At 54.0% G+C, this 23,146-nt stretch overlaps 4 protein-coding genes across 4 annotated transcripts; 3 read left to right on the forward strand and 1 right to left on the reverse strand.

Annotated features, from left to right (window-relative positions):
* Window positions 1–285: 285 nt before the first annotated feature.
* On the reverse strand, window positions 286–4,128 carry NCS57_00725100 (uncharacterized protein; the record flags this gene model as incomplete). Its single annotated transcript, XM_053057107.1, has 2 exons — window positions 286–1,596; window positions 1,645–4,128. The coding sequence occupies 2 exons, from the start codon at window positions 4,126–4,128 to the stop codon at window positions 286–288; spliced, it is 3,795 nt and encodes a 1,264-aa protein (XP_052913302.1).
* A 7,711-nt stretch (window positions 4,129–11,839) lies between these two features.
* Window positions 11,840–13,355, forward strand: NCS57_00725200 (uncharacterized protein; the record flags this gene model as incomplete). The annotated part of the gene is made up of 2 exons (XM_053057108.1): window positions 11,840–12,387; window positions 12,437–13,355. 2 exons carry the CDS (start codon window positions 11,840–11,842, stop codon window positions 13,353–13,355), a joined length of 1,467 nt encoding a protein of 488 aa, XP_052913303.1.
* Window positions 13,356–14,479: 1,124 nt separating this feature from the next.
* NCS57_00725300 (Gln-synt-C domain-containing protein) lies at window positions 14,480–17,065 on the forward strand (the record flags this gene model as incomplete). Its single annotated transcript, XM_053057109.1, has 1 exon — window positions 14,480–17,065. The coding sequence occupies one exon, from the start codon at window positions 14,480–14,482 to the stop codon at window positions 17,063–17,065; it is 2,586 nt and encodes an 861-aa protein (XP_052913304.1).
* Window positions 17,066–19,622: 2,557 nt separating this feature from the next.
* On the forward strand, window positions 19,623–23,126 carry NCS57_00725400 (uncharacterized protein; the record flags this gene model as incomplete). Its single annotated transcript, XM_053057110.1, has 2 exons — window positions 19,623–22,321; window positions 22,373–23,126. 2 exons carry the CDS (start codon window positions 19,623–19,625, stop codon window positions 23,124–23,126), a joined length of 3,453 nt encoding a protein of 1,150 aa, XP_052913305.1.
* Between the last annotated feature and the right edge of the window lie 20 nt (window positions 23,127–23,146).

The following is a 23,146-nucleotide window of genomic DNA, read 5'->3' on the forward strand; positions in this document are numbered from 1 at the left end:
TCAATTCGTGTGCCCTGATCATACCATCTATCACCCAGGCGAGCGATGTATCAAAGACAACAAGGCGGCCGCTCAACGGCGGCCCAAAACAACATGACGCGCAGTTCCAAGTCCCTTAGACCAGGCTATTTAGCACAGCCAGATTTTGAATCCAAAAAAAAAAAAAAAAAAAACTAGGTATTAGAAGGTACATGAGCTCATGGGCGTATATATCCTCGTCCAAAACATAGCTAAACATTCGCATGCAATAGATCGCATCGTAACGTGGACGCTTCCGTCCCTCAACTACTTCTTCCGACGCCCAAACATTTTTGATAGACTGCTGCCACTGCTCTCTTCCTTAGGAGGGCCCGTGATGACGGGCTCGGGCGGCGGCTCCGAGGTTCGGAGGAATGCAGCGAGGTCAGACGTGCGGGACACGTTGGACACTGCATCTCGAGGCTCGAATTTCTTCATCGGCACGCGCCCTGAAGACGATGATGAGGCCGGCAGCGAAGGTCGAGACGAGCCCGAGTCGATAGGTCCGTACTTGTCGTAGCCCGGCGGGATGTTGACTTGGATAGGGATGTGACCCTTGAATCCGCTGCGACTGTTGAGGGACCGGGTATCGTTGCTGATAGCCGGCGGTGGTACGGCACTAGAGTGGCTGCTATCCCTTCTAGTGAACCGTCCAATGAGGCTCGGTGCGCTGGCCTTCTTCTTGGGCACCTTGCTCGAGATCGGTGGTGTAACGGGCTCCGGTGGAGGCTCGTAGTTCCTCAAGAAGTCTGCCAAGCTTTCCTCCTTCTTAGCGGGAGGCTTGGGGGTCGTGATGAAATCATCCTCGTCCTCCTCATCACTGAAATCGAGGGCATATGGATCCTTGACGCGACGGGTCTTGCGCTTGGGCATCATGTCCTCATCATCATCAAACATCTTGCTAGTCGGTGCTGGAGCTCCCTTGTTCTTCAGGAGGGCCGTATTTGAGTTCACCGAAGAGTGGATTGAAGGCATCGATGTGTCGGTACCGTGAGTCGAAGCCTGGCTGTATCGGATATCGGGGATATTGGCGTCGATAGCCCGTCCACCAACAGCTCCAGACATCTCTTCAGAGTCACGGAAGGGCGCAATGTTATGCGGGATGCGGTTCCTATTCGCACCAGGCGGTCCCTGTCGGATAAAGTCGATTAGATCCGAGTTGCCAGACCGGGCCTCCGTGACAGCATCCCGAGGCATGTAGCGGTTCCGGTTGCTTGCCGACGAAATACGACGCGTATCGAGGCTGGTTTTGGTGGGGGTAGGCGGGTTGCTCACATTTCGAAGGGGCGTCGGTCGGTTATCTCCCGTAGGGCCAGTCGACTTGATAAACTCTGCAAAGTCCGCAGTCGATTCACTAGGAACACGTGCATCTCTGGGAGCAGCAGACATTCGGGACTTGCCAGAGTTGGGGGATGGCAATGGCTTCATCCTGTCATCGCTGAATCCAGCTGATCGCTGGTGCGGGGACGACTTCTTCATGTCTGTTGCAGCAGAGGATGACCGAGATCGGTTGTGAGCACGAGTATCCTCGCTCTTGCGTGCTCCCTTAGCACCAGAGCCGTCGAGGGAGTGCTTAGCCTGCGATTGTTAGCATGTATTTCCTCCCAGGAGTAGTCAGTGACTCACGTCAATATCACGCATGTTTTCAGGCGTCAGCGTGTATGTGATGGTCTGGTTGCTCTGAATCAGCTCCTCAAAGTTGCGCGCCACATTTGTGCGGTTCGAAGCGTTCTCTTCCGAAGTTCGGACAGCCTTGAGACGACTGGTACCAGAGGAGGCCGATGAGCCAGAAGTGTGAATTGGTCGAGGAGGGACAGGAGCATCTTCGTCTGAATCCCTCGTCTTCGATCGCTCGATAGACACCATGCCGATGCTGTGGGTCGGGGAAGTTGGCACCTTGTCGCTTCGAGAAGCATGTCGGCTCGAGTGACCTGGGCCTTTTCGAGAAACATCCGTGGATCTTTCTTCGGGCACGGTTTCCGTCACGCCTGTCGAGCGAAGAACCGTCACCTTGGTTCCGGAGGATGACTGGTGGATAGTAGGCGAATGGTGAGGGGATGCAATGATGGGCTGAGGCCGTCTTCGTTCTGTCGGGGAAACAGCCTCTGGCACAGTAGGTGTCGAGGGTTGGTATGCGGAATATTTGGGGATCCTCTGTTCCCTATGTCGCTCTCGCTCCGGCTCTTCCTCAGACTCCGAGATCGTGGCAGCATTGGAAATCGAACCTCGCTTACCATCAACCGGTGATCGGCTCTTGGGCGCTGTGACGATGGGGCGAGAAATGTTGGCGGCAACCTTGGGAACCTGTGCGTCCTCCACGCTGACCTGGTTGGAAAGCCCACTGCTAGGGGTAGTCGTGAGACTGGCCCGGCGGATTCGATCTGCAGCCTCGGCTGAAGGCGAACGAGATCCGCTAGGGCTCTTGGGACCTGCAACGTCGATGAGGCGAGCCGAGTGCACGCTTGATGATCTCTTGATTGCGAAAGGACCGCCAGTGTCAGAAAGGGCAGGTGAAGAGCTTCCAGCGACAGACACCCGAGCCGAAGTCAAGATTTCGGCCTTCTCGTATGTCAGGTCATCGTCCGCGCCATGTTGCGATCGAGCTGCGTCCGGGGCAGTTGTGATAATCTTGGCCAACCTCTTGTTCTTCGAGTTCACAGGCTCCACAGTAGCCTCTTCCTTGGTCGTCGCCTCGTCCTCCACCTTGATCTGAACATCGTTGGTTTGTTCCTCCTTGGCGTCCTCAAATTCTTGCTTGTCTTCGGGAGTGCTCGTCTCGGTGGGACCGGTCTCCTTTGAGCGCTTGAGCGCAGCTCTATATGGCGATGTACCAGGAGTTGGGAGCGAATTAGATCGCTTTCGGCCGGCAAAGTCAGGCGTATTGGGTTGCGACAGAGTCGGCGTAGGAAGGCCATGGGTAATTCCCAAGGGCGAAATCAACAGACTCTTAGGTCGTCGCCCAGTAGGTTCCTCCGCACTCTCTTCTTCATCTTCATCATCGCTATTGATTGCAAGACCAGGGACTTCGATCTCATCTACATCGTTGCTTCCCATAGGCAGCGCAATCTCAGACGGTGATAGCTCGTGGCTACTGGCCTTGGTTTCGCTCTTCTTGGTCTCGGCTTCTGCGTCGCTGTGGGTTGCAACCCGGCTGAGGGCAGGTGAGTCAGATGCCCTTGAAAAGGGGCGACCGTTCAGGTCAATAACGGGCGATCGTATCCGCTTCTTCCATCCCCTCCAAAGCCGTCCTAGGGTCCGGTCAAGGGCGACTCTCTCCATGTCTTGCTCTTCGACAACAATGCGGTCGGCGATATCAGTGGGGTTTCTGGCACCCTCCTTGATCTCCTTCTGGAATCTTGTCCGCAACCTGTGGTATGCGGCCTGTCCCGCGACAGTCAGGGTGAGCTCACCCATGTACTCCAGAACAGAAGTGAGGAAAATGGCCACGGCGGGGGATATAACGTCGGAAACCTGTTCATCGGCGCCGATTTCGAGGTTCTCCTGTTCCATATAGAGATCTTCATCTTCCTCCTCCATATCACCAAGAGACGAGTAGACCATACATCGCAGTCGTGTGCGCTTCCAGACCAGCTCGAGGTCCCAATCGCGTGACGAATTTGATCCTTGGGGTTGGACATAGTCTTCTTCGTCGCCTTCGCCGAGGTATTCGCGCAGCTCTTCGTCAGCGTTGTTAACAGCATCTTTAGCGAGCTTAGGTTTCAAAACTTCAGAAACGGCGGGTCGTAGGGAAGCGAGCGTAGTAGCGCGAGAGATGGACAGGAAATTGAAGAGGAGCTGATCGAGGAAGCTGTTGACAAGCGAAAGCGCCTCAGCTGACACCAGCGCAGTCTCGCCAGCTGGCTCAATACCATGCTGATCGTACCAGGTATCGGCATGGCTATCGTGATCGTTGGTGACAATCTGTGAGGCGGCCGAGGCAGCGATGAAGGCCGCCGCGGGTGAAACAGAGAGTGGTGGTGACATGAGACTGTGGGCGATGGTGGACGGTCGGTCGCTGGAAATACTCTGTGTCCTAGATCTCACACCACGGGGAGAAACGATGCCCGAGGCTGGCCGTGACATGGCCAGGTCGGGACTTGGGGCTGCCATGATGGCGGTCTATATGGTATCGACGGGTAGACCTACACAGGCCTCCCAAGGATTATTATCGACCGGGCTCCGGTCGCTAACGGTAGGGCTTTCGTTTGTCTTGTGCGAGGCGAGCCCAGAGAGACCCGGACAGACGCAGGCTCAGATGGCAAAGTGTTGAGGGTCGCGATTCACGGTGGCTGGACGGCTGCAGGCTGCGTTTGCGGGTGAATGCTGATTTCTATTAGTGGAATTGTCGCAATCGAGATGGAACACTGGAGCAGCGAGATTGGGGTTGCAGTCGCATCCCTCGTAGGGTCTCAAGCGCGGAAGCAGAGCGGATAGCGGGAGCGGAGAGATGCTCATGTGTAACCACACTTGCAAGACTGTACAACACGGCCACCATCTGGGAGACGACAGCTGATGACGACGGGAGCGCCAAACGTCACAGGCAAGACGGCTGCAGGGCGCCGATCGCACCAATGCGATTGCCGCAGGATGCCAACAGAAGCGCAAGGCCGAGGGGATGTTTGCACATTCAAGGTGGCTCGCCGTGCGTCTCGTCTCGTCTTGAGGCTTGAGGGGGCAAGAGGAGGTAAATGGATGGAATAGGGATGACCAATGGACTCACCTCGAAAGCCAAGATTGGATAGTAAAGAAGCAGCCGAGATGGCGGCCGCAAAAGCAAACAAACGAATACCAGCGAGCGACGGATGGAGTTGGGAGAAAACAAGAGCTGAGAATGGAATAGAATACGACTAGGAAGTAGGTACAGTAGAAGTCGAGGCGGAGGAGGAGGCGTGAGCGTGTCGTCGTTTACCTTTCTCTTTGTCTGCGCGGACTGTGGTGGTGGTCTCGCTCAGGCGGCGGATCGTAGGTTGGTGTGCAGCCCCTGGACCTAGACCCGGACAAGGACCTGGAAAGCTTCTGGCGCCGACACACTCGGGGTTCTTCAGAGCGAGGGAGAGGGGATGGACCCTGCGGCGCGCGGAATCGACAGCAGGTTAATGGGCCACGCAGCTAATTGTATGTACGGCAGCAGGTAGCGTGGTACCAGAGTCGCTGGCCAGGCCGCAAAGTAAAGTCCCGTCGCAGCGCAATGCAACGGAGCGCAAAGCCAGGGACCCGGCTTGGTGAGGAATAGTCGACACAAGATAATGGGATTTGCGACGGATCCCCGACAAAGCCCTGAAGGGGTCTAGTCAGTCTAGTCCCTGACGGGGATGATGGGATGTTTCCACGGCGGCGGCCGGGGTGGACTGGGATGGCAGGCCTGGCTGCGACTGGGTGAGACACAGAGACCTCGCTAGATGCAACTCCACAGAGAGGCCGTTCCTGGACAAGGGCCTAGGAGGATCGCAGGGTTCGAGTCAGGGACTGTGGGCGGCCACGGGCTTCGCTTTTGATTGGGATAGATGGAGATGGAGGGGCCGGGGGGCCACTTGGGATCAGGAGTTTGGTGGTGTTGTGCATTGCTTTAATTGCGGATGGGATGTGTATCAACGGGGGGGAGGGCTCTCGCAGATAGAGTGAGCTATGTCGGTACCCAGAAAGCCATGAGCACTGTACGAGCACTTTGATACTAACAACACATACAGAACAGAGGCTGGGAGAGATAAATGACACGGCTGAGTGGCTACAACCTCGATGCCCATGTGTAATTTAGCATCTCCCTCCTTAGCAGCATTTGCTCCGCGATATTCATTACTATCGCGGCTAGCCTCGTGGGCACTCGGCAAGGCCGTCTTTGCGGCTCCTCGTCATGACTAGGACGGTTAGTGAAAGGGAGCTTGGCGTGTCCTGCCACTGACTGCACCGTCGTGGTAAGTCTATTTAGGCATGGCCTCCTTTAGAGCTGGAGGCTTGTCCAGTGCCCCGGTGGTTGGTGTTGAGGGCACTTCGATACCACAGTACCTTCAGCGCACGATGGGGGAGAAAGGTTTGTATACGGTGCAATTTCTCGTCATCACACACAGTCATTTCGACTTGCGCCTGCCCGGAGAGTCTGAGGTCCCCGTCGCTCGCTCACCAAATCCACATCCACATAGAAGGAAAGAAGGAGCGATCTGTGCGGCTTCGTCTCCTTCCCCGTCCAGTTCCAGTTCGACTGTTCGTGCTCAGCCGGGGTCGCTCTTCTGTGATCTTCTTCCGTGACCATCAGACCACCTGGTGAATGGATGCACAACAGCCCGTGGCCTCCTAATATTGACCGAAGCCGTATGTATTCATTTCTCTCTGTGCGTCGCAAAACTTTTCCTCCCGTGTTTTCCTTTTTCCCGTTGCGTTGAACATTCGATCGCCATAATGGCCTGTGCCAATCCCTGTTTCTCTGTGCTTCACGACTCCATTCTGCTGAGACGATATGCACATCCTAACACCTTCTATGTATGGCACGGTTACATAGTGGATTCTATAGCCGGAGGCATGGCCAAGCAGGGTTCTTGACGACTCCACTGCCTCTTGGGCCGTTCGTCCAAAGGGCGGCAACTTTCATCTCATCTGCGCTCGCTCTCCATCAGCCCGTCTCTGGACGATTTGATATCATCCACTCGCACAGACGGACGCCATAAGGCGCCCAGCTCTGTGCAAGTCTCCGTGGTCAACGAGCCAAGCCCACCCGCGCGGCGTGGCAGCCCCTCTCAGCTTCGCAGATGGCCGGTGACCCCCCGCTAGCTCAGTCCGTGTCTACTCCACAAGCCACGCGGGTCAATGGAATGCTGGGCTGCCACCCACCCAGCTCGACGCGGATGGAACACCTCAGGAGGCCGCGGCGAGCGGGAGGCGGCGAGACGGGATGAGGCCAAGTCACATCGCGCACCAACTTACACAAGCTGCAACGCATGGTCTGCAGCCTAGGCCGGCCAAACAAGTCCAGCCGGTACGCTCTGGAGCTCGAGGAGGATCCCCAGCATGGGTAGGCCATGCCTCTCCTGAATACTGCCGACTGAACCTCAGGCCTGGAATCAACGGCACTTCTCTCCGGCTTGATGCAGGCAGGGGGACGTTGCAGAGGCTCGCAGAGGTTGTCGATACCTACTTGCATCCAGGCATTGGATCGCTGCCCCGGCCGTACGTCCATCCCGCCAACGGTAAATCAGGGGTTAGGCTCGGGTACCACCACCACGTTGTCTTGTTCCCTGACAGAGAAGCGGTGTCTGTCTCGTCATTCTGTTTTGAAACCAGATAGTTTCCACAGCACAGGGCAGGGCAACCACCTGCCCGATTCTTCAAACCGTGCACTGGCTTGTACGATTGCGTGTTTGCTCAGCTAGCCAGATGTGCTGTGCTCGTTCCCTTGGTAGTACGCATCCGTGCAAAGCTGATCAACAACGGGCTCAGGCAGTGGGCGGCATGGGAGATTAGCCCATGGTCATCACCCGCAGAGGCGCCGTTACACAATCATCTCAGAAGAGGCAATGACTCGGCCAGCTCCCGCTCGAGATGAAGATAGAAATGCGGCCACCCGCAGCTTGCCTCATGGAGCACCCCAGCGTCCGCAGGCTCGGTCCCCACTGCAAGAGACAGTCCAGAGCTTCTCGACGAGACATTGCGAAGGCGCCGGTGCAAAGTCAAATTCGTGTTCCAGCCCAACGGGGCTTTCTGGAAACGCCCTGATTATCTCGTCCCAAGAACCATTCCGGCTGGTGATTGGCTCCAAACCGACCGCTTGAGGTTGCTCAATCTACGATCCTGCATACAAGCTGGGCTGGTGGCAGGTCGGATATTTTCCAGTGCCGGCCGAAGGACGACTCGCACATGACGGCACCCAGCCCCATGGGTCGGGGTACGACAAAGAACACTGGGCTGGCTGCTGGGTCTCCGACACGGGTGTGATCGTCACAGAGCAGTGTCTCAGACAGTTGCTGGGTCTCACCTCTAACATGGCTCAGATACCGCCGCGCTTGAGCCCATCGGCTTGTTGGTGATGACTACTGGCTCTCGTTTGTCGCCCACATCGTGTCGTCACCCCGATCGACATCTCAGCTCTCCACTGACTTTCTCCCCTGCGGCTTGTCAATCTGGCCAGCAGCCACATCTGGAACAAGTGGCGGCGCTATATCGGCTGGCACCAGTCGCAGCTCGAGATCTCTGGATCGTTTGGAGCTAGTAGATGATGCCCAGAGCGCTAATTGGCGTCACTCTTGTCAGGCTCTCACCAACCGACCAGGATCCCCAACCACAGCTGCGTTGTCATGGAAGACGATGCCTGACGGCTTGGGCACGGCAAGCGAAGAGCTGATGCGTCTTTCTACATCCTGCCTCGTCTGGTGGCCAGTCTGTTTGCCAACCACCTTGTTTGCCCTGCCCAACGTCTCTGTGCCCCCAAACTGTGATGGACTATTTTGAGACATGTCGCGGATCTCCCGCGCCAGACAGGGCAGGGCTTCTTTGATACCGAGCATTTCACCAGTCCCCAGCATTGTCTTTGAGAGTTGGTCCACTGTTGAAAGGGATATGAGGTCAGAGATCAACTGATGAGCTCGTCTCAGGCCGTCTTCACTATATGGCTAGGCAATTCCCATTCACATCAAGACGGGAAAGGCCGATCTCCCATCAGAGACAAAGCAATTACCCTCGGAGCAGAGCCCGTGGGATTCTTGCCTACTTCGGAATCGTGGTGACTACCTGGCTCGGCCCGAAGTCTAGGCGTCCTCATCGGCGCCTCAACTAATAGCCTACCCTGCCATCGGTACTCGTCTTTACGGCGCTGTTTGCTCGATTGTTTGGTCGATGGCGCTAAAACTAGAAACAACAGAGACGGGTGGGCAGTGCATAACGCCTCTGATGCAGGTTGCCATGCTTTGAAGTACAAGGAAGATCTGCACAATAGCGTTGAGGCCTGGTCGAGACTCGTGGTGAAAGGAATGCAAAGCGGCAAACCAGTCACTGCGTCGAAGACAACTCCCCCCCAGTCTTCCATCTTCTCTGTAAATCGATCTATACAGAGGAGCATACAATTTAGGACGATTTATATAATACAAGGTCTAGTTACTATCTCCTTGCTTGCGCGGGGACTCCCAGAGCATACTCATCCCACTATTAGAGCACTATCTAAGACTCTACGAAAATAATACAATAATAGGCTAATCTCTCATCTCAATTTTGGCGAGTATAGGAAGAGACTAATCATAATTGGTCTAGATCCCTGCTCAGTACGCAAGCAAGGACATACGGGTATCAGGTCAATGCTTGCAAGTACATATTTTGGATAAGCGTAAGGAGTACATGAACACATTCAGAAGACAAGAACGGAGAAAGGATTGGGTGGGTCAATATATTATATTTGCAGCTATATACACCCAGCCACGGTTTCTACAGTCTCGCCCAAGAAGGCTCTATAGCGGAGGAGCCTCTTGTCCCCTCCACTTGTAGACACTCTCTGGTTTCTCTACCAAAGTAAGTCATTGGCCTGTGGCACTTTGTTGAGACTTCTTGCCGAGTTCTGTCGGCTTTCATAGGAGTCCTTGCCACTCCTCCAGGCTCAAGGCTCTGGGTATGTTGCTTCTGTTCGGGCGCCTCGCAACGCCTGCAGACTGACGTCGTTCCGTGGGGAATGGACCTGTCCAGTCATTGGCTTCTACTCTGGCCATTGGTTTCTCAGACATGGCCAGGAGTGACACCTGGACCCGAGGCCGAAGAGTTGTGACATGTGTTGGTCTGGAGTGAGCCTCTGCGGCCCTCTGCCGCGGTTGTTAGTGGTTGTGGTGCGGAAAAGCTCTGCGGTGATCCTACCTCGTCCACGGACATATTGACACGCTCTGCAAATGAGCTCGATGCTGCGTGTGAAGCCTTCAATTTTGGGTACGCACACGGCCAGGCCACAGTATTGCTCGATCCGAGGGACACGGGCTCCGCACACGGGGCAAGGAACCCACACGCCTTGGCACATGGTTTCTGTGTTTTGGGGGTTTTTCAAGAGGATGATGTTTTTTTCTCCTCGCTCTTGACTGATGGCCGGAAGGCGGTTTTGTTGCTGGTGAAAGCTGTCGAGTTGCTCGAGTTGTTGCTTTTGACTGCGAATCCGATGATGGTGAGGATCAGTTCCAAAGCCTAAATCAGCCGACCATTTATATATGGAAGGCTTCGGTGAATGTCCTCTCGTCGATCTTGCGTTTTCCGGTTTGTTCAGTTGTTCTGTGCTTGTTCAGTTCACTCTGTTCAGTTAGTTTCACTCGGGGTGACGCGCCGCACAAAGGTCGAAAGCCATGATTTGAAGGTTATAAAAGGTTTGTTCGCAAGGTCCATTGTCTATAACAAGTGCTCTTAGATTCTGTTCAGGCATGTTCGAGGTTCCAGATAGAAAGTTGCTATTCTCGTCGTGTTTCGATATCAGGCTACGTCGTGTTGTTGAGCCGCAAACCCCCCCTTGTTCTTTGTTCATTGAGACAAGATGAAACTAAACATTGTCGCGCCTTTCGGGTTTGGGTTAGTGTTTTTTCGTTTCTAGAACAACATTAAGACAGGAGGAGAAGAGACAAAGGGTCAGCCGTCAAAACATGGCCAAGGAGTGTCGCCGGGGTATCGGGCCAAGGCAATTGAGGTCGCGGCCAGTTTCGACTATTGTGAACATAGATGAGCCGCAGCCAAAGTCTTTCAGATAGAATGATATAAAGCTGTTATTGATATCGTTCATGTCGTTATGGATGTTTGATGTTTTGTGCTTTCTTTACCGTCTTCAACCTGAGAGGACAGCCATGGCCGTCAACTCCGGTGCGTGTTTCGACTATGGTGAACATAGATGGGCTGATGCCAAAGTCTTTTGGATAGAATAATATAGAGTCAATAGTACGTTCTTGTCGTCATGTATGTTTGATGTTGTGTTCTTTAGTTGTCGTCGTCAACTTGAGACGGGTATAGCCGTCAGCTCTGGTGAGGGTTGCCATATTCAAGGGAGGTCAGCATCCAAGGCAGCAAGTCGGAAGACCAAAATTTTTTCAAGAGAAATGCCTCGCATGGCAGACTCGAGCCCTTTTAATTCACAACTGGCATTACCCCTGCATAATTCCTTTGTCGTCTTAGTTCTTTGATAGCGGCCGTCGGCTCCTGGTTGTGTCACAATTGTTCCAACCATCAACTCTGTCAGAACAAAGGAAGCCGCACGCCAAGTTGAGAAAACATAGGAGTTCTGAAACAGAATGATTGAGTTGAAAGAAGTTTCTGTGGTGTGTGTGTGTGTGATTTCTTTGAGTTCAGCCAGATCGATCGGCTCAGGGTCCTCATGGTGCCCTGCACACAAAACAACTTGGCCATCAGATAATCTACCATGGGCCGGTATTATTAGATTCTTTCGAGGAATATTCTAATTCTACCATGTGCGAGGTTGCAGTTCGTTCTCCTCGAGTTACTTGAGAAGAATGCAGGATCCAAGGGTACGACAACCACTGCGCGCCCTCGTCCACACAAGCATCATGAATACTAGTTAATAAAATAGCCATATTTAATATGCAAATCAAATTTAATCCTATTTTCTGTTTCGGAGAGAAATTACCTCCCTAGAGAGGTATATTGATGGTGCTCTCCAGTTTTGCACTGGCACTGTCAATCAACTGCACATACCCACCCTAGGTAGACAACAGAGCCGATATGTTCTATTGAGAGCATGGCCATCAATTGAACACACTTATGGCGACCAAAAAGGAAAATTCATCATCATGGCGAAGGCCTAGAAACACCAGAAAATTCACCATCCATTGTTTGAAATAATCTTCACCAACTTCATACTTCAGTCACCATGTGGTCTCGCTCATGCAAGGTCCCGCGAAGCTGTTTGCTCCCCTTTCTAGGAGTCTTTCTCTTCGTCATTCAGCTTGGCCTTTCTCTGGGAGACCTGCCTTCGGTCAGGCTGATGCAGGACACTGTTTGCAAGAGCCATTACGGAATCACGAATGATGAGTTACTCCCGGAGGAAGAGTGTCGGGGCGAGGAGGTACAGCAGGAGCTCAACACCATTGTGATGGGGATTCTCATCTCGGTGACTGTGTCCTGTGAGTCGTTCAAATTGAACTTTGAGCAGGATTATAACAGAGGAATAGGCGCTCTTGTGGCTTTTCCTCTTGGAATCCTCGCAGATCGAGTCGGCCGTGTCCCCATCCTCAGCTTAAGCATTCTCAGCATGCTACTCTCTCAAGCATACGGCATGGTCATATGCTGGCAATGGAAGAAGATACCAGTTGAAGCACTCTGGGGTCTTGGTGTTCCATTGCTCCTGGGTGGTGGACGAAGCGTTGCGGAAGCCAAGGTGTTTGCCATCATCGCAGACGTGGTCCCCGACAAGAAACGGTATATCGCATCTCGTTTAGTAAAGGATTGGCTGCTAACAGTCAGCCAGGGCCGTATGGTTTCAGTGGATAGCCGCGGCTGTACTTTCGGGGCAACTCCTTGGGCCTCTATTGGCGGGTGTTCTCGTTCAACCCTCAATATGGCTACCGCTCTGGATATCACTCGGCTTGATCACCCTCGGAGGCGCCATTCTCGCTGTCTTTACGCCAGAGACGCTGAGGAGGGGACAGACTCCGGACATCTTCAACTTGGACTCGAACAACCCTGCTTCACGCAATGCCTTCAACTCAAGGTTGGCAAAAGAGAATTGTTCTGCTTGGGCAACGCTCAAATTCATCTTCAAGAGGCCGATGGTTTGGCTCTTGCCCGGCGCTGTTTTGACAATTCCCCTCGCGACTATACAATCCGATATTTCTATCCGTCTGATGCCTATCCAGTTCGACTGGCGCCTGGACCAGTCTATACTCCTCATCTCTCTACGGAGTCTGGCCACGCTCTTCACGCTCTGTGTGTTACTACCAGCCGCCTCTTATCTCTGGACCAAGCTGTCGACAATAACATTCCCTCACCAGCGAGATCGCATCTTCGCTCGCGCAAGTTCACTCCTCTTCCTCGCTGGGAGTACATGCATGATGATGGTGTCTGATGAAACCTTGGTCATGGCAGGTCTTACCGTCTCAGCGCTGGGTTCGGGCCTGCCGACGCTGTGCCGCGCGATGCTGGTCGGTGCGACAGGAGAGGAGCGGGCCGGGACCATGTTTGGCATGCTGGCGGTCTGGGAGGTGTTGGGGTTCCTGGGATGTGAGATGGGCATGGGAGCGCTGTTTGGAGTTGGGTTGAAGACGTGGATTGGCATGCCGTTTTGCCTAGGGATGCTGGTCGCTTTCGGGATGGCTACGGCGACGTGGATAGCCCCACAGAGGCTGCCAATGGCCAGGAATACGGGACGAGACGTGAATAGTTTGTAGATAGTTAAGTGGCTGTGAATCAGAGAAGAGGTTTTCTCTCAAACGATCAGCTACCTACCCTAGCAGGCAGCCAAGGAATAAGAGACGCCAGAACTACAGAGCACGTCTAAAACTTCTCAGAGATTATGAGGTTTATTATGAGAAAATTTATCTAAATACATTAAAATGAGACAAAGGATACTCTCATAATATTCATATTTTAGATATCTACTATTGGCGCGCTCGCGCGAGGATCTGGATGACGGACATGTTGTGATCCACAACTCAGGTCGTCAATCTCCACGCCAGCCGCATGAACAAGGTCCAAGACAAGGTCCATCCCAGGAGACGAATTCTCAATCCGAGAGAGTGATTTGTCCACGTCTCTGCGGACCAAGAATTGCACGACATGTCACAGACGCGCCTCAGAGGTGTACCTAGCTGGAGATCCAAAACTCAGCTCAAAGCAGGTACCACGGCATCCGAGGTGTCACTGGGTAGTATCAGTCTGGCACTGGTGACTCAACAGTCACGGCTAAACCCCCTTGCAACTATCACATATGTTTCCGCCGAGTGCGGGCTTTTCATCCAGTCCTCTATATGCCCGTGTCTCAGAGCCGCTGAGACACCAGAACGGCAAAGATCTAGACTAACTTTTAGGAAAACTTAGGACTAAATTTATATACATATAGAAAAATAGTACTATAATTTAGTTAAGATATTACATCTTTTTCATTTCATTTTATTTTATCTTTACCCTTTGGGGATCTTAAACTAAGGTACATATGCAGGTCAACCAGTGCCCCATTAACAACTGCAAGTCGCAAATTGCTTCTCTCCATGTCTCAGTCCCTGCCAGGGCATACGCGGCAATGCCCGATGATGCAACTCGCCCTACCATGTCGTGTCATCACTAGCGATCTGCCCGGGTGCTCTTTTTCCTCTTCGTCTCTCTAGCCCTTGATTCCATTGCTGACCTTCAACTTGCCGTTCCTAGGAAGTGAGATTATAGACTCGCGCTACTCCGTACTCCAAACTCGACTATCCACACCAGCGAGCACGTCAGCGCCCAACACATTCTCCCCCATCAGAAGTCTCTCAATTGCAGCTTGGGGAAGGGAAATCTCTTCCCGCACAAGCAAAAGATGGCGGTGGATCAGGTCAACACCGAAGAGGCACTTCGGCGGGTCATCCAGACCACTCCCATCATCGACCATCACGCACACCCGCTGCTCAAGCTCGGCGCGATAAGGAAGCATTCGCTTCTATCTATCGCTACCGAGGCTAACGGTGATGCCCTCGACTCCTCGCGCACAAGTTTGGCTCACATCCGCACCGTGAAGCATCTGTCCGGACTTCTCGGAACTGAGCCAACCTGGGAAGCTGTCGAGGCAGCTATCGTGAAGAAGCAAGGGGGAAACTACCAGGAATGGATCCGGACATGTCTGTCGGGGATCGAGAACATCCTCGTAGACGACGGTCTGGGCAACTCGGCTGATGTCGAGCCTTACAACACTCTTGACGCCTATACGAGAAGCCCTAACAAGCGTATCCTCCGCATTGAAGAGGTCGCGGCTGATTGTATTGAACGGGCATGTGCCCAGTTCTCTCACCCCTCTGAGGCATTCTCGGGGGCCGTCGAGAACTTTATGGATGCCATCTACGACGCCCTCGACGACCCCGAAGTTGTCGGCTTCAAGTCCGTCATCTGCTATCGGACCGGCCTCGACGTGGTCCAGATCACCGACCTGGAACTTCTCATGTCAAAGTTCCAGGTCGTCTTCGACGAGAGGAAGGCTGAAGGTGCTGAGAAGTTCACACGGCTTGAGCATGAGCCCCTCAACGATTACTTCCTCCATATCCTGGCCGGCTTGATACAAAACAGCGAGGACGAGCACAAGAAGCCTCTTCAGTTCCATACGGGTCTTGGCGACAACGACATAACCCTGACCAAGTCATCGCCTGCCCATCTGCAGGAATTCATCAAGACATACCCCGAAGTGCCGATTGTGCTTCTCCACGCCGGCTATCCTTTCACCCGCGAGCTAGGGTATCTGGCCACTGTCTACAGCAATGTGTACGCAGACATCGGCGAGGTGTTCCCCTTCCTGAGCCGTGACGGACAGGAAGGAGTCGTCCGCCAGATTCTGGAACTCTGCCCCGTATCCAAGATCCTCTGGAGCACAGATGGCCACTGGTTCCCCGAGACGTACGTTCTGGCCGTTGACCAGCTCCGAGAAGTCCTGGACACGGTCCTCGTCGACTATGTCTATAAAGGGGACTTGGCCTGGTCGCAAGCAGGCCAGCTGGTCCAGGATATCTTGTTCAACAACGCAAACAAGCTCTATGACCTTAGATTGGAGTTCCGACCTCTGCAGCCGGACTCCAGCTATAGGCTTGAGGGCTCCGAGCACAACAACATAGCAACCCTTGCCCGGTTCCTGAAGAACAAGGAGGAGCCGAGGTTCCTGCGGGTGTACTGGAACGACTTCACAGCGATGCCTCGGATGAGGGCTATCCCGATGCGTAGGGTATGGTCTATGCTTCGCAACGGTGAGGATTTTACTTTTGGCGTGACAAAGGCCGGCCTTGGTCTTCTCCAGGTTGATGTGCCAGCGCCAAATGTCACACCGACGGGAGAGTACAGACTGCATCCGGATCTCAACACTCTGCGCCTTGGTCCTCGGAAGGGGCATATCACTGTCATGGGAGACTTCAAGGAGAAGGACGGTTCAGCTGTTGCTCTTTGCCCTAGGACCCTATTGAAGAAGACTCTTGCCAAGGCAGCTGAACAAGGTCTGGCGTTTACCCTTGGGTTCGAGATTGAGCTCATCCTCTTCCGTCGTGGAGAAGAGACCAAATACGAGGCTCTCAACGGTGATGGACATGCATGGTCAGTAGGACGAGCTATGGAACACGAGGCGATCGAAGTCCTCGAGGACGCCATCGAACAGCTCGACGCCGCTGGTGTATACATCGAAATGGTACACCCCGAGAGCGCCAATGGGCAGTACGAGGTTATTATGCCCAAGGCGCCTGCGCTAGAGGCGGTAGACACTCTTCTCTACGCACGGGACGTCATCAACAGCTGTGCCACAGCTCGAGGATTCCGCATGACGCTGCACCCCAAGGCCTACGCCATGGCTTGTGGAACGGCGGCGCATGTACACATGTCAATCTCATCGGCCAAGGGCTCGGACAAGGAGGTGTATGAACCATTCTACGCCGGTGTCCTAAAGCACCTTCGGGCCATCACCGCCTTTACATACAGCAACATGGTCAGCTACGAACGAGTGCTGGACGGCTGCTGGGCTGGTGGTACTTGGGTGGCCTGGGGCACGCAGAACCGCGAGACGCCGCTGCGCAAGATCGAGGACAGTCACTGGGAGCTCAAGTGCATCGACGGCCTCGCGAACCCTTATCTGGCGCTGTCGGCGGTGCTGCTGGCGGGCACCAAGGGCGTGGCCGACGGGGAGAAGATGGCGTGGGGGGACTGTGTCGAAGACCCGTCGCAGCTGTCGCTTTCGGAGAGGGAGAGGCTTAACGTGAAGGTGAAGCTACCTAAGAGCATCAAGGAGGCCCTCGGGGCGCTGATGCAGGACACGGAGCTGTGCGAGCTACTGGGGTCGGGGCTTGTGCACAGGTATTTCGATGTCAAGAAGGCTGAGACGGACATGCTGGAGAAGATGGATGATGAGGAGCGGTCTCGATGGATCATGGAGCGGTATTAATGGAGCAGCTGTAAGGATAAGAGGCTGATAAAGGTGCGCGGACTAGATAGGAGGAGAAGCTAGAATCAAGCTCGTCACATTTGATTGATAATAGATGAATTGAGACTCGCACGCCAGAGGATTAAAAGAGTTGCCTAACTCCTCACAAGTAGTACAAGTAAGTTTATAAAAATAATATAAATCAACATAAAAACTTGGAGTATATTTATTTATTCTTATTATATCTTGTTAATTATCTTTAGGGCAAAATAATCTAAAAAGTCTATCCTAATATCTTGTTTTGTCCTTGACTCTGGTGACAGGCTTTCGCCGTAAGAATGTGTATGGTTGATGCTGCCTGGCAATTGGTTCCTTTTGGGGGCCGCGGAATGAGGCGTCTCTAAGATGGCCTCGAGCCGGTGCAACGGCCTGCAAGGAGCATTCCGGTATTGATATGTCTATTCTAGGTACTCAATGTTCGTGGTAGACCAAGGACCTGTTGATTTCTTGCAATTTCTGCTCCCAAAACCGTCGTGAGGCTCTACTGCATCGCCATGTCAGGATATCCTCGCACCGCGCATGGAGTTGAAAATCACGGTGGACCCGAGCAGACGTCGATCCCCCGTCCAAAATCAGATCTGCAAGGAAAATGGGAGAAAGCTTGGCCCTGGCAGGACCCGCTATCCCACTCCGGAGCAGGGTCATCTCTTGGGCTCTTTGCTCCGTCGTCGAGATTAACGGAGCAGGTAACAAGCCCGAGCCCGGGGCAGCAAATAGCTTGTTTCTAGATGTTGACTTGACACCGAGGGCGCCATCTTCCTTGGAACTACCCGTGTCTTTTTTTAATGCTCTTATTTATCTTGACTTCAGGACCAGGGCCATCAAGAAAAAAACCCCTGGCGTAGCGTGCCCCCAATCATATGCGGCTAACCTTTCCAAGGACATTCGTCTCCATCCCCCGGACTGCCCGTATAAACATCATGACTTTTGCCGTGGAGCTGAGTGGACCAGCGTAAAAGCATCACGGCAGTCTTTCACAGCTCAAAAGTAAATACCGAACGATCCGTCGTCGTCACATTCGCAGAGCAGAGCTGAAGACGATGGATCCGTCCATTGTGAGGTCCGCCAAGGCTCGGCCTCGTCGCCTCAGCTGGGCTTGGTCGCCCGGAAAGCATCGCCCATGGCTGCGCTAATCCATTCCATCCGAGAAAGAACCTGAACCTACTGTACGGGTACCCATGTGCCTGTCCGCGACCTTTGATCTGGGTCTGTGCTTTTCTTTCCCACTGGTCGAGATGGCCCGGCCGATCATTTCCTCTTGCTGGGTTATGGACGCTCATCACCCGCAGACGAACTGAACCCAGATTTTGAGCTTGTTCGTTGGGCGTAGCATTCGCAGGTAATTACTGGAAATAAGCGATGGACACCCACCATGGCGAGAGTTGCATGCGGAAGCTGCCAGACCGAGAGAACCTAGAAACCTCCCGCCCACGGTCAACCAGCTGCTTTCATAACATGAAACTGCCCTGGCAATGATATGGATCCATCCATGCTTCTTTTCCGCTGGTGGGCCGACGCCGTGTTGTCGCAGTTGTCCACTGAGCAATTACCACCACCTCCACTGTAGGTCACTAAGAGTGCAGCGCTAGACTGCAACTAGCCCAGCACCGCGACTGCACCGTGTTCTAGGTCGACCTCGATGCCCGCCCACGCTGGACGCTTTGCCCATCTATTATTGACCATCCGTGGATGGATGGATCACTTGGATTCCGCATCTTACTCTGTGCAAATTCTTGCTTCTGTTGTTCTCATCTGCCCCTGCCATTCATTCCCTTCTCTCCTTCATCGCCGTTTCTTCCCTTCTTAGACGTCGAGTTCAAGGTACCATCTCCTCATCCACCTTCCACGCGTTCTCCATAGCCCAAGAGAGCCAAGCTTTACTGCCACGCCTCGGTCCCACGCTGCCCCAGCCAGTACCAGAACCTCTGTCGATCGCTACCCTTTCGCTCTGTTCTCTTCCTCCCTTCCTCTCCATCCCCCCAGCTCTCCCCGTCCCCCCGTCTCCGCTCGCTGCAGCTGCTGCCAATTCTCCGGACTCAAACTCTGTTGGGAGACCCCGAATGCTCACGAGGCAAAGATAGGCATCAGAGTCGGCCAATCCGTTCCCCCTTTGCTAGATAGATCCATCATCGTCGTTGTTGAGGACGGCCGACTCGGGACGACCGAGTCAGCACACCACGGGGCAGCCCTCGACTCTTCGCCTCCCTTGGCCGTCTTGCCGATCGTCGATCCACAAACCGCAACGTTCCTCTGCGACCGCAGCTACCGACCAGATCGACGACCTAGACGTAGCCGAGAACCACCACGACCGAAGAGACTCTGGGTGTTGAGACGAGGACGCGAGACGAGCTTCACCGAAGCTCCCACTCCCCAGCAAAAGGTCGCCGTCTGCCTCCTATCTTGAAGCACGAATTCTCGCACCCGCCCTGTCCGCGCCTTCGACCGACCGATCTGAACGACACGACGATGCCGCGCCGTCGTGCTCGGCCCTCGATCTCTTCTCTCTAGCCTGCCTAACATGAGGATCGCCATTCGCGAGCAGCTCGCAGCCCTCGTCGTCTTTGCTGTTCTCGTCGGTCTCGCTGTTGTCTCTATCCCTACCTGGATCTATGTCAACCGTTTCGTCGTCGACGTCGAGCGCGAGGGCTTGACACTTACGGCCTCGCTCAAGGCCTCGCGCATTTCCGCAGAGCTGAACCTCGTCCAGACAAGCTGCATCACCATCGCCTCTCGCATTCTTCTTCAGGATGCCCTTACTGACTTTTACGACACTGGCCGTCGGGACTGGGATGCCGCCCAGGAGGATCTCCAGAGTGCTCTCGCCGTCAGCGCGTCTACGGGGTTGTTGCAGATAAGGTTGTACTCGAGGAATCAGACGGGTGCTTCGCAAGGTGGTCTGCTCAATGTCACGTCTCCTGCGGTCCCCAGGATCGCCTTGCCCTACAGGGACTCGTCTGGCAATGAGGTCCTCCTTGGTGATGATGGTCCGGGCTATCCCCCGAGCCTCTACCCCAACATCACTTACGTCGATCTCGGCCACCCAAATACCATCAGGAACAATACTACAGCTGTGGCTGCAGAGGCCTTCAAGGATGTGCGCATCTACCGCGATGGGGGTTTGCTACTGGGCCCGCTCGTTCTCAATGAGACAGCGTCTCTCCTGTCCGTATCGATACCCATTCGAAGCAACAACGATACCTTCATACTCGGTTACATGACCGTCGTCGCACTGGCCAGGTCCCTCACCCTCATACAAGAGTCTCGTGAAGGGTTAGGGAAAACAGGCTCGGTCCTGCTCATAGGACCTACCGATCGCTCAAATCGCTTCAATTCGTCGTTCCCTGCGAGCAACACGACCTACCTCCCTGACCCAGAAGAGTTTGGCAACCTTATGGTCAAATTCATCCTCCCTCCCAAGACGCCCGAGGGCTATAGCGACCGCCATAGCGTTTACCAGTTTGACAAGGAGTACGACAACAAGGCATTCCCCGTTGAGAAATACCCAGCCGCCTTTGACTCGTTTGCTAAGCGGTACAATTCCGTCAACAACGCCAGCGCCATAATCAACACTCACAACGAACAGGGCGTCCCGGTCGCTGTTGGATTTGCGCGTACCCAGACCCCCCTGGTCAACTGGACTGTCATTGTTGAGAAGGCCAAGTGGGAAGCTTACAAGCCAATCGATACACTGCGAAACATTCTCCTCGGCACTGTGTTCGGAACAGTCGGCTTCATAGTCATTCTAGTTGTCCCATGCGCTCACCTCAGCGTCCTGCCGATCCGGAAGCTCAAGGCCGCCACTGAGAAATCAGTCAACCCCCCTGGGTACGAGGAGTCCTTCATTGACTCGGAATATGAGGATGACGAGGAGCTGCCAAGCTCGGGTGGAATATCTCAGAGATCAAAGAAGAGGGGTTTCTGGTCCAAGATGAAGCGGCGACTCCAAGGGAAGCGTACCAAGCCGAGCTCCAATCGAGACGTTGCCCGTCGGATGTTCAAGATTCCTGGCAAGGTGGACGACCGGAAACACTTCATCACGGATGAGCTCACCGAACTAACGCGGACATTCAACGACATGAGCGACGAGCTGGTGAAGCAGTATCTCTCACTTGAAGTCAAGGTAGCTGAGCGCACGAGGGAGCTCGAAGAGAGCAAAAAGGCGGCCGAAGCTGCCAACGAGAGCAAGACGCTCTTCATCGCCAACATCTCGCACGAGCTCAAGACCCCTCTCAACGGAATTCTTGGCATGTGTGCCGTCTGCATGGAAGAGAACGACATTGTCAGGATTAAGCAATCCCTGAAGACCCTCTATAAGTCAGGCGACCTGCTGCTGCATCTTCTCGAGGATCTCCTGAGCTTCTCCAAGAACCAGATAGGCCAGCAACTTAGCCTCGAGCTGAGAGAGTTCAGTCTGGCCGAGATCCGGTCACAGATCCTCACCATCTTTGACAAGCAGGTGCGAGAAGGAAAGATCAACTTTTCGGTCGAGTTCCTTAGTTCCGATAATGTCGAGATTGGTAGGAGCCCGGATCGAGCCGGCGGGGAGACCAAGTTGCCAGCACTGGGACCTCAAGGCACGGGACGTCTTAAGGATATGTGGCTCTGGGGCGACCAACATCGAATACTTCAAGTCATCATCAACTTGGTGAGCAACAGCTTGAAGTTTACTCCCCACAATGGCAGCGTCTCGGTACGCATCAAGTGTCTCGGAGAAGCTGAAGTCATTGCTGAGAACGAGAGCCGCACATCATCGCTCTCGAGGAACTCACGAAATAACTCGCGAACCGGACGCACTCGTCACCGTGGAGCGACCAGCCCGACGCACTCTAGCAGCTCTGGCCGAAAGGACTCAGGACAGCGTTTCAACGGCACCGGAACGGCACTATCCATTAACCCCATGGACCCCAAGGCGACTCCCCATGTGCAAGTCCGTGAGCGGTCTCCCACGCCTCCACCACCAGGAGCAAAGGCGTACATATTCCAGTTTGAAGTTCAGGATACAGGCCCCGGTATTCCCGAACACATGCAACAAAAGGTCTTTGAGCCGTTTGTTCAAGGAGATCTCGGCCTGAGCAAAAAGTTTGGCGGAACTGGCCTTGGATTGAGTATTTGCCATCAACTAGCTGGCCTCATGGGAGGATCGATAACGTTACGAAGCACCATGGGCGTTGGCACGACATTCACGATGGAGATTCCTCTTAAATACGTCAAGAACAGGTAGGTCCTCTTGGACAGGTCTTGATGGGCGTGACTAACTGTTGAATCTAGGACTCCTAGCACTGCCTCGAGCAGCGTGAAATCTCGGCCAACAAGTGTTGATGCTACTGCCGATATGGAGCCACCGCGCAATCCCAACCCTCCGAAGCCCGCAACCGATACCAAGTCGTCCAGCGTCCTGAACCCTCAGCCCCGACTGGTCGGTCTAAGCCAACCGTACTTTGCTGCTGACCCTCCTGCTCCGAGGAGCACGACGCAAAAGATGGCCGAAATCGATCGAGCACTGGCCAATAAGAATGGTCAAGGGAAGCTGCGTGTCCTGGTCGCCGACGACAACTCGACCAACATTGAGGTCGTCAGCCGGATGCTCAAGCTCGAGGATGTCTACGACGTGACCATTGCCAAGGACGGCCAAGAAGCTTACGAGCTGGTAAAGGCGACCATGGAGAAGAACGAGGCGTTTGATGTCATCTTTATGGACGTCCAGATGCCCAACCTCGACGGTCTACAGAGCACCCGTCTTATCCGCGAGATGGGATACACTTCCCCTATCGTTGCCTTGACGGCCTTCTCCGAGGAGAGCAACGTTAAGGAGTGCATTGACTCTGGCATGGACGAGTTCCTCGCCAAACCGATCCGACGGCCGGCTCTCAAGCAGGTTCTCAAGAAGTTTGCGACAATTCCGGAGGAGCCGGAGAATGAGAAGCGCTCCCCTTCAGTCAAGCCGTCAACACGGACAAACGGGAATGCAATCCAACCACACACTGAGGGACAGAATGGTACTCTCAAGGAAAAGGAGGGTTGAACTCCACCTCACACACATCA

Source organism: Fusarium keratoplasticum, chromosome 5 (genome assembly GCF_025433545.1).
Source record: "Fusarium keratoplasticum isolate Fu6.1 chromosome 5, whole genome shotgun sequence".
NCBI classification, from domain to species: domain Eukaryota; kingdom Fungi; phylum Ascomycota; class Sordariomycetes; order Hypocreales; family Nectriaceae; genus Fusarium; species Fusarium keratoplasticum.